At 55.8% G+C, this 10,241-nt stretch overlaps 3 protein-coding genes across 3 annotated transcripts; 1 reads left to right on the top strand and 2 right to left on the bottom strand.

Moving 5' to 3' along the window:
• Positions 1–73: 73 nt before the first annotated feature.
• On the top strand, positions 74–2,335 carry KRP23_6515 (Methylcrotonoyl-CoA carboxylase subunit alpha, mitochondrial; the record flags this gene model as incomplete). The annotated part of the gene is made up of 3 exons (XM_067891715.1): positions 74–880; positions 955–1,259; positions 1,336–2,335. The coding sequence occupies 3 exons, from the start codon at positions 74–76 to the stop codon at positions 2,333–2,335; spliced, it is 2,112 nt and encodes a 703-aa protein (XP_067746044.1).
• Positions 2,336–3,372: 1,037 nt separating this feature from the next.
• Positions 3,373–4,245, bottom strand: KRP23_6514 (Heat stress transcription factor A-8; the record flags this gene model as incomplete). The annotated part of the gene is made up of 1 exon (XM_067891714.1): positions 3,373–4,245. The coding sequence occupies one exon, from the start codon at positions 4,243–4,245 to the stop codon at positions 3,373–3,375; it is 873 nt and encodes a 290-aa protein (XP_067746043.1).
• Positions 4,246–5,195: 950 nt separating this feature from the next.
• On the bottom strand, positions 5,196–9,809 carry KRP23_6513 (uncharacterized protein; the record flags this gene model as incomplete). Its single annotated transcript, XM_067891713.1, has 4 exons — positions 5,196–5,314; positions 6,292–7,473; positions 8,459–8,578; positions 8,711–9,809. 4 exons carry the CDS (start codon positions 9,807–9,809, stop codon positions 5,196–5,198), a joined length of 2,520 nt encoding a protein of 839 aa, XP_067746042.1.
• Between the last annotated feature and the right edge of the window lie 432 nt (positions 9,810–10,241).

Below are 10,241 nucleotides of genomic sequence, written 5' to 3'. Positions count from 1 at the left end.
GAAGCCGATCCTAACTTCAACCGCTCCCCTCGATCATCCGTCACTCTGCAACTCGCTGCCAAGCCCTCACGTCATGCTGCATTTCTGCCGCCCTTCACTACTGCTCAGCCTGTCGCCGCGGCGCTCGCTGTCCACGTCGCCCACGCGCAACTTCCGCAAGATCCTCGTGGCCAACCGCGGTGAAATCGCGCTGCGCGTGTTGCGGTCAGCGCAGAAACTCAACATGGAGACGGTGGCCATCTACAGTGACGCGGACGCTCACGCGCAGCACGTCCAGCTGGCCACGGAGGCCTATCGCCTTGGTCCCGCGCCCGCCAGTGAGAGCTACTTGAACTTCCCCAAGATCCTCGAGATCTGCCGCATCTCTGGGGCCGAGGCCGTGCACCCGGGCTACGGCTTCCTGTCGGAGAACGCGGCGTTCGCGCGCGCCTGCCAGGAGGCGGGCGTCGAGTTCATTGGGCCACCGGTCAAGGCCATTGAAGACATGGGCTCGAAGAGCGCGTCCAAGGACATTATGATCAAGGCGGGCGTCCCTGTGACCCCTGGTTACCACGGGGCAGACCAGAGCTTGGAGACCCTTCAGAGCCAAGCCAGGAAGATCGGCTACCCGGTGCTCATCAAGGCGGTGCTGGGAGGCGGGGGCAAAGGCATGAGGATCGTCGAGGACGACAAAGACTTCCAGGAAGCTCTGGACGCCTGTGTGAGGGAGGGACAGGCGTCCTTCGGAGACGGACGAGTGCTGATCGAGAAGTATCTAACGAAGCCGCGGCATGTGGAGCTCCAGATCTTCGGAGACAAACATGGAAACGTCATTCACCTGTTTGAACGCGACTGCAGCGTGCAACGACGTCATCAGAAAGTGTTGGAAGAGGCACCAGCTGTAAGTGGGGCTCTGCCGTGTATGCATAGCTTTTGTCTTGTTCACTTACACGATGCGATGTGTGTTTGTAATAGCCCAATATGTCAAAAGCGTTGCGCAAGAAAATGGGAGATGCTGCCGTTGCTGCAGCGAAGGCTGTGGGCTACGTTGGCGCCGGAACTGTCGAGTTTCTTCTGGACGAGGACGAGTCATTCTACTTCATGGAGATGAACACGCGTCTCCAAGTGGAGCACCCCGTCACCGAAATGATCACGCAGCAAGATTTGGTTGAGCTGCAGCTCATGGTTGCCGCAGGTCAAGAGCTTCCGATACGCCAAGAGGACCTGAAAATTCATGGCCACGCTGTTGAGGCACGGATCTACGCCGAAAACCCATACAAGTACGTTTCGAGCTTATTCGCTTTTTGTTGTTGCAAAATGCGTAGACTTACTGGCACGAGCTTTGTGCTCCAACAGTGATTTCCTTCCCGGGAGTGGTACTTTGCAACATCTTCGCTTGCCTCCTGTATCGAAAGACGTTCGTGTGGACACAGGTATCATTGAAGGAGATGAAGTTTCAATCTTCTACGACCCAATGATCGCCAAGCTGATCGCGCACGGTGATAGTCGTCAGGATGCACTGGACAAGATGGTTAGGGCGCTTCACCAGTACCAAATCGTGGGCCTCCCGACGAATATCGAGTTCGTAGCCCGCACTGCGGATCATGCTGCGTTCCGAAAAGGCGGTGTTGACACGAGCTTCCTGAATAAGTTTGGTGACGACGTGCTCGGACCTTTGGGGTCATACCCAACTTATGCTACAGCGATGGGGGCTGTGAGTTTGCTTCTTCTTGAGCAAATCCAGCGCCACTCTGGTGGAAATCAGAGTACCGAGCTACACTCCCCATGGACCGATGACTCGCTAGCGCATTTCCGCTCATTGGACACACTCGAAAGAAGGCTTCAACTGAACCATGGCGATGAAAGTTCTTCGGTGTCTGTCAAGTGTTTGTCTAAAAACATGTACGAGGTGGCGCTGAGCAGTGAAGACAACCCAGTAGTGCGTCTTTCGGTCAGTGGCGCAATTGACAACAAGGGAGACTTCAAGTTCCGAGTGAGCAATCGCACATTCAAGGGGACTGCTGTGGTCCACCACCAGGACCTTCACCTCTTCTGTGATGACAGCAGCCAACGCTATGTCTACAAGTTCCACGTCCCATTACCATCATTCGAGCCCGCTGAGGGCAGCACAGGTGGAGCTACGCACAGCAAGATTGTTGCGCCGATGCCGGGCAAGATCATCAAGGTGCTGGTGAAGAACGGCGACTCAATCACCGCCGACCAGCCGCTGTTAATCATGGAGGCCATGAAGATGGAGCACGTGATCCGTGCGCCACGAGACGGCACTGTTCAAGAACTCTTCTGCGAGAAGGACGATTTTGTGACGGACGGGGGCGTGCTCGTTGAGCTGGACTAAGAACTCGGGCCTTATCCTTGCTCTTCAATGACCCGCAGATCTCCTTGGTCGGTACAAACAACTTAAACATACAGCTTTCCCGCAAAACCTCGAATTACTGTTTCATATTTCCCCTGCTTGCTCACTCCATCGCTGTCAAACGCAGTCTTAGGACTCCCTGGTCAGGTCTGCCGGCACCCGCGCCGAATCGTCAGTCCTTCACGTCTGCAAAGCTGTGCTTCGACGCCTTTTCCACAGTGAAGCGAATAATGTCGGCGCTGTACTTCGGAGGCTTACCTTTGGTAGCCCGCCGTCTATTCTAGCGAGCTCCTCTGCATTGTTGTCTTCGTTGTCCAGAGGGTGAGTCACTTGCCACGTTAGGCAGTCAGTCACCTGCTTGAAGGCGTGGATAATATCCCTTAGATATGCACCTTGAAGTGCATGAGCGCGTGCTACTAGCGAGACACGAATGCGGCAACTACATGTACAGCGATGACCGCTGCAGAGCTGAGTTGGAGATACATTCACATTGTTATCACCTCCAAAGACTACGCAGGAGACTTACACTGCAACCGGGGCTGCCGAATGTTGTATCCCGCCGAGGAAGCTAGGATTTATCTGAGCTCCGAGCAGCTCAGATAAATCAGCAAATGGTGGCTGGAGCTCCTCACAGACTACACTTTTTTAGGATGCGCTCTACCCGCGCGATCTTGCTTGGCTAGCCAAGCAGAAGTGTGAATCATCCAGACTGCTCATTACGCGGAAGCACGACCTGCTGCCACGTTCCTGGTGTCCTTGTCTGTTGTCCTGGGTGAGCGCACCGCAACGTTGAAGCAGCATGCGCTGGATATCGAGGGAGCATTCATCGGGAAGAGGCTGGTCGGACAGATCCCTTACGATGCATCCCAGGCAGCTGCAGGTAAACAAGCCGCATCGCACGCACTTCAGAGTCTGAAGTTCAGACTCCGCTCGCGATCTTCCTCGTAAAATGGGAATTAAATAGCCAACACTACGCTACTCACTTGGTACGCTGCCAAGCCCTGAACATCGAGCTGGCTTTACATGGAGGCCAAGCATGTGTAGTCTCCTCCTGGTGGTGGCTGGAGCGACGGGAACACGTAGTGGGGCGTCTGGCGCATGAGCGCGCCGGCACTCACATTCACCGTGTTCCCTGCGAACACTGGCTCGTCCTGTCGAGGCGCCGCGTCGAGCGACGGCAGGAAGTTGTCGATCCACTCGAGCGAGTCCACGTCCTGCTCGCTCAAGGTCGGCGGGGCGAGGCTGCTGCCCAACTGGTAACACCTGTGCGGCTCCACGTCGTGTTCCATGAGCATCATGTCCATGTCGGTGGGCGACGGGAACGGGCGCCCGTTGCCGAACGCGCCGCCAAAGAGCAGCGTATTGGGCACATGAATGGCGATGTCTCTCTTCCAGGAGCTCAGCTGCTGCGGCTCCAGCTTCACGGGCTCCAGCTTCACGTTGAGTGTGTTGGCAGCAGCGGACGAAGTAGCCGCCGGTCGGGGCTTGCGCGGCGTGGAGCTGCCGTGCGTGTGCACCGACTTCTTGCGCGTAATGCGCCACGCGAGGTCGGGCCTATCGCGCAGGAAGCAGTCGTTGGAGAAGGTGCAGACGACGGCCTTGGACTTGGTCCACTTTTTGAAGCTGAAGTAGTTGAGCTGCCGCTGGAAGCTCGTGTATTTGCGGTGCTTGAAGTACTTGGGCAGCACCTCATCCTGCATGCGGGCCATGTCGAGGATCTCAAAGGCGCGGCCGTCAGGCGTCCAGCGCAGGACCTCGTCGCTCTCGTTCTCGAGCATGCGGCGCAGGCTGCGTAAGAACGGCGCCACCTCTCGGGGCTTGGGCGCGTCGAAGGAGACGCCGGTCGGTAGCTTATCGAGGCTGGTTCCCGGGACACTGGAGAGCATACGCATGGCAAGGGACGACTTGGTCGAGACGGAGAAGATTGCAGAATGGCCTACGAGGCCCGAGCGGAGACCAAAAAACAAACAGACAGGCCTTCTCGGTGCGGCTGCCGGCCACTTCAACGAGTGGGATGCGCATAGGCACCGGGGTAACAACTCGACGCCCTCGGTGCTTGCGTCCCAAGCTACATGCACATGTAGTGGACACGAGCTGCAGATCGCTCATATCCGTGGCAACCAGCCATCCGCAGCAGCGGCAGCAGATGAACTACTTGCGAGTTCTAGTCGGCTTGACGTTTGCGGCCACATCACGAGCTCAGAGGGCAAGCAAAAGCAACAACACTCGGCGCCCGAGTGGGACCCGGAGTATCATGACACAGAAGACCAAAATGGCCGCCGCCCGCCAGCATCGTTTGAAGATTTGCACAAGGGGCAGATCTCTTAGTCAGCATCGCGGCGGGCTTGGCCATCGTTGAAGCGGGCAGCCGACAGCACGGCCAAACGGGGCGCGGGGCGAATGAGTGGCGGCGGAGCTCGCGCTGCTGGATTGCCTCCATGCACCATGCGGCCGGGTGTGCAGCGCGCCTATGGTTTGCAGCATCCCTCGCACGACAGCGCGGGTCAGATGCAATATTAGCTGATGCTGATTCCCAGCGTTGAAGTGCTTTGGTGCGATTCCCCGCCGCTGACGTGAAGCCATGGCGGCCGACGCGACGGCCTGCAGCTGCCCGGCGTATTGCTGAAGACGCCGGGCGCTGACGAAACGTTTTTTACTGAAATTGCGCGTCATGTAGCAGCGGCTTGCCCCGCGATACCCGCGCCCTCGTTGCCTGTCCACCGCCGGCGTGCAGCCTGCACTGCAGCCTGGAGCTCCTCGCGGTATCGCCGTTGAAGCGGGCAAGAACGTTCACCTGCCATGGGTCTTCAACGCCGAACTCAACTCAGGGCAATTTTTCGGGCTACTCTCCTTGGTCTGAGACCAAACCAGTCCCTGGGGACCATGCATCCCGCCAAAGATCGATACTGGTGCTCGTTGTTGTCGTTGCCGCCATCGCAGCACCACCCGCTTCTATCTCGCCTAGCAAGCGCTCGCCAACGAATACAGAGGAGCTTGCTGGGGCATACGGCGACGTTGACTGGCGAGTCTTCTCTCCTTTCTATGGTGTCCGCGCGTTTACGAGCCGCTCGGGACAAGTCCATCGTAAACCTCCCGTTGTTTCAAAATGTCGAAACGCATTCATTGTGTCGAAGACCCACTGATCGCTATAGCCCCGCCACGGTATCAGACTCTCAAGTCAACAGCGGAATGTCAGAGGAGCGAGCAAGCAGGAAATATGAAACATTCGGATTGGCAGCAGCAAAAGTCGACAAGAAGTGGTGAAGCAGGTTTTGCGGGGAAGCGAACGTCTTCAATTGATGGCAAATAGGTTGATCCTGAAGACTAGTTAGTCGCTTCGAGTTATTAGCATCCGGTCCCACCAGCAATTCGCAGACAGCTCGTCGAGTCGAACAGGCTGAGGATATTGGTCATCAGCGTCCACGCCAGCGAGAAGATGATGTACGCAATCGTCACAACGCCCCAGAACTTGCTCTTGCGGTTCTCTCGCTGCATCTCGTGGATTTCATCCTTCTGCTTGGGCAGGTAGAAGACGAAGGTCATCGAGACCAGGTTGAACGCATACGCGATAAGGTACGTGTACGTGACTTGCGACCGAACGTAATGGGTGTCTTGTTCGATGAAGGTGCGGCCAATGTCAAAGTACCCGTCCACGGACTTGGTGATTACAGTCGCAAAGGGAGACCCAACGGACTGTGTGGTTACCGCAAGTCCGAGAAGCGTGGCCTCAAAGCCTTTTTGGTTCTCGATCTCAATCATGAAGAGCTGCGCAACGTAGTCGCCAGCAGCGTACGGCACTTCGGCCACAAGAGGCACGCCCAGCCAGAACCACTGGCTACGATATACGTCCCAAATCGTGAGTAAGGTCGGAATGGCATCAATAAACACGACACAAACTTCGCAGACGATGATGATATAACGCCAATTCCAGTGCAAACCACGCGTCTTGACCAGGTAGGTGCCACTGATTGTGAGGAAAGCCGTTAGCATACTAGCGATGCCCGAGTTCAGTGGCTCTACCTTTGCCCAGTCGCTTTGAATGACACTCGACGCCGTTACCGTGATCGTCGAGAATACGGTGTAAAAGAAGCGGTAGGCAGCATAGCGGTAGATCACTCGCTCCTGGAAAAGATTGTACAGGAACGGCAGTATGGGCATCTGCGCGCGCTCACCCTTCACTTCTTGAATGCAGTACCAAGAGAATGGGATTGTGAGGAACGATATCGCGGCGCAGACCCACATGATAGCATTGAAACCCATAGTCCACGAGAACGTGCCGCCGTAGTCTTCACCGTTGAGTCCAATCCCCGTCATGAAAGAAGAGATGACCATGAAGACGTAGTGAACTACAATAACGTCACCCATGACAGTGCCGCGTGATGCCTCCGGTTCACGCTGCGAGACGTCCATCAGTGCCCCGTTGAAGCCGCTGTACGCCATCACCGTGCCGAAATTGGCGATCATCATGAGAATAATCAACTTGATGCCGTGGTTCGGAGCGTCCGTGTTCAGCGTAGCCAGTTGCTCTGGCGTCATGTCAACGGTGGCGATGTCCGATAACGACGCATCCGTGTAGTAAGGTTCGCCGAGCGGCAACGCAGCCATGAGCAGGCATGAGATGAACGACAGCGACCAGCCGATGATCATGTACGGCCGGCGGCGGTAGCCGAAGATTGGACAAGTGTCGGTCAGCATGCCCGTGAATAAGCGAAGCGCGCGTGGGAACGTCACAAGTGCCGTCGCCGTCGCAACCAACGTGGTGGACATGTGCAGGTAGTTGTTGAGCACCGAGTAGATGACTCCGCTCACGGTGCCGTAGACGACGCCAACAGCTGCAATGTGGGTGAGCATGCCCAGGTTTTCCCAGCTATACGCGGACACGGAACCATTGGGTGGGCGCAGACTGCCACTTTCCAACTGCACCGGGTCGGCGGGAGACTTGAGCTCGGCATAACTTGGGTGAGATTGTGCGTCGGTGGTTCTGGGCTTCGGGAGGCTCTCGACGGAGATGCGGTCGGTCAGGTGAGACTGCGCCATGGTGGGTCGATGGAAATTGAGATGTGGGCAGCATCGTGCTGGTAGTTCGTCTGTGGCGAGGCCCACGTTGCAGTGTGGGAGATCTGAGCGGGGGCGCACCAATGCACAACGTGAGGCGGGCGATTAAGGAGTCATCGATGCACCATCATGATGATCCGCTCCGATCACCCGTTCGCTGATAGCAGCGTGCAGGAGTCCCCGTCACGCCCCACATCACCAATCCAGTGCATAAAGCGAGGGCAGTCACGTACAATGCTGTATCGCCAGAAGAAACCTGACTGGGGACCGTGTTACAGGGTCTTCATGTTGCGCGCTCCGATGGAGGACAGCCTGCAGCTGCCGGTGTGCGACTCGCCCAGGTACATAACATATATGAACACTGAACTCTGCATGATTCTTTGTGCGTGTGTTGTGTGTGAAACGACACGGTCATGTTGCGACTACAGCAATTGCAACACAACAGTTGAGTTCATCATGCTCGACTGGTGTTGCGCGCCTTCAAACTCTGCATTCGAGCAGCTTGTGGTGGTGTTAGCTTGAAACAAACAACTTTTGAGAGAGTCAAGAAGATGTGAAAGAGCTATGCAAATATCTTTGTATTATCAAGTTTTTTTGCCCCGATGGCAGCAAGTCGTACGAACAAATGCTGAACTACTTCTACGCTAAACGGTGGAAACAAAGCAAAAAATACGCGAGCGCGTGAGGTTTCCTATCTCTCGTGGTTTGATCAGCACCCACTGCCACCAGCGATGCGCAAGCAGCTCGTCGAGTCGAACAGACTGAGGATATTGGTCATCAGAGTCCACGCCAACGAGAAGATGAGATAGCTGATGGTCACAATACCCCAGAACTTGCTCTTGCGGTTCTCTCGCTGCATCTTGTGAACCTCCTTCTTCTGCTTCGGCAGCCACAATACGAATACCACCGAGATAATATTGAACGCGTACGCGATAATATACGTGTACGTGACCTGCGACCGAACGTAGTGGTTGTCTTGCTCGATGAAGGTGCGGCCAATGTCAAAGTACCCGTCCACAGACTTTGTAATCACGGTCGCGAAAGGAGTACCGACAGATTGCGTTGTGACGCCAAGTCCGAGAAGCGTAGCCTCGAATCCCTTCTGGTTCTCGATTTCAATCATGAATAGCTGAGTCACATAGTCACCCGCTGCAGCGGGAAGCTCCGCCACTAGCGGTACGCCCAACCAAAACCACTGGCTGCGATACACGTCCCAAATCGTGAACAGCGTCGGAAAAGCGTCGATGACCACGACACAAATTTGGCAGAAGGCGATAATGTACCGCCAATTCCAGTGCAGACCTCGGTTCTTGATCAGGTACACGCCACCCATCGTCAGAATTGCCGTGAGCATACTAGCGATCCCCGAGTTCAGCGGCTCCACATTCGCCCAGTCGCTTTGAATCACACTCGACGCTGTCACAGTGATCTGAGAGCAAACGTTGTAGAAGAAGCGGTAGGCAGCGTAGCGATAGATCAGACGCTCCTGGAAAATATTGTACAAGAATTTGAAGCCTGACATCTGCGCGCGTTCACCCTTCACCTCTTGGATGCAGTACCATGAAAACGGAATGGTAAGGAGCGATGCCGCAGCACAGATCCACATGATAGCATTGAAACCCATAGTCCACGAGAACGTGCCGCCGTAGTCTTCACTGTTCAGGCCAATACCCGTCATGAAGGACGAGAAAATTGTGAAAACGTAGTGAACGATGTTGACATCAGCAATTACGGAGCCGCGTGAGGCCTCCGGTTCGCGCTGCGAGACGTCCATCAGTGCCCCGTTGAAGCCGCTGTACGCCATCACCGTGCCGAAATTGGCGATCATCATGAGAATAATCAGCTTGATGCCGTGGTTCGGAGCGTCCGTGTTCAGCGTAGCCAGTTGCTCTGGCGTCATGTCAACGGTGGCGATGTCCGATAACGACGCATCCGTGTAGTAAGGTTCGCCGAGCGGCAACGCAGCCATGAGCAGGCATGAGATGAACGACAGCGACCAGCCGATGATCATGTACGGCCGGCGGCGGTAGCCGAAGATTGGACAAGTGTCGGTCAGCATGCCCGTGAATAAGCGAAGCGCGCGTGGGAACGTCACAAGTGCCGTCGCCGTCGCAACCAACGTGGTGGACATGTGCAGGTAGTTGTTGAGCACCGAGTAGATGACTCCGCTCACGGTGCCGTAGACGACGCCAACAGCTGCAATGTGGGTGAGCATGCCCAGGTTTTCCCAGCTATACGCGGACACGGAACCATTGGGTGGGCGCAGACTGCCACTTTCCAACTGCACCGGGTCGGCGGGAGACTTGAGCTCGGCATAACTTGGGTGAGATTGTGCGTCGGTGGTTCTGGGCTTCGGGAGGCTCTCGACGGAGATGCGGTCGGTCAGGTGAGACTGCGCCATGGTGGGTCGATGGAGATTGAGGAATGGGCAGCTCCAGCGCGATTGTCGAGATGGTAGCTCGGCGGCGGCGGCATATCGAGGGACTCGCGGAAGAGCTAGGCATCAGCTCAACACACACTCATCCATCGTGGGCCTACCGATCAAATCCTGCACATCAACAGCTCGATTATTCGTTAACATACCACGTGGAGATTAACGCGTGGGGCGGGTGATTGACCTGTCGTCACGAGTGTGCTCATGCACCCCGCCAATCCATTGCGAGCAGCAATCTGCGTCACAAAAGTCTTGTACAAGATCAACGAATACCCTTTACTATTTGTGAGAACTTGTATATGTGTTTAGGAAGGGATGCCGTATTACAAGGTTCTGAAACGAGGTTACCACGTAGCAGTGTTGGCAGTAGGGACTTAATGTTTCGGCCAATCGATGGCC

This window comes from Phytophthora ramorum, assembly GCF_020800215.1.
Source record: "Phytophthora ramorum isolate Pr-102 chromosome Unknown Phyram_PR-102_s0005, whole genome shotgun sequence".
Classification (NCBI taxonomy): domain Eukaryota; phylum Oomycota; class Peronosporomycetes; order Peronosporales; family Peronosporaceae; genus Phytophthora; species Phytophthora ramorum.
The sequence above is the reverse complement of the archived record's forward strand: the minus strand, read 5'-3'. Positions and strand labels throughout refer to the sequence as shown.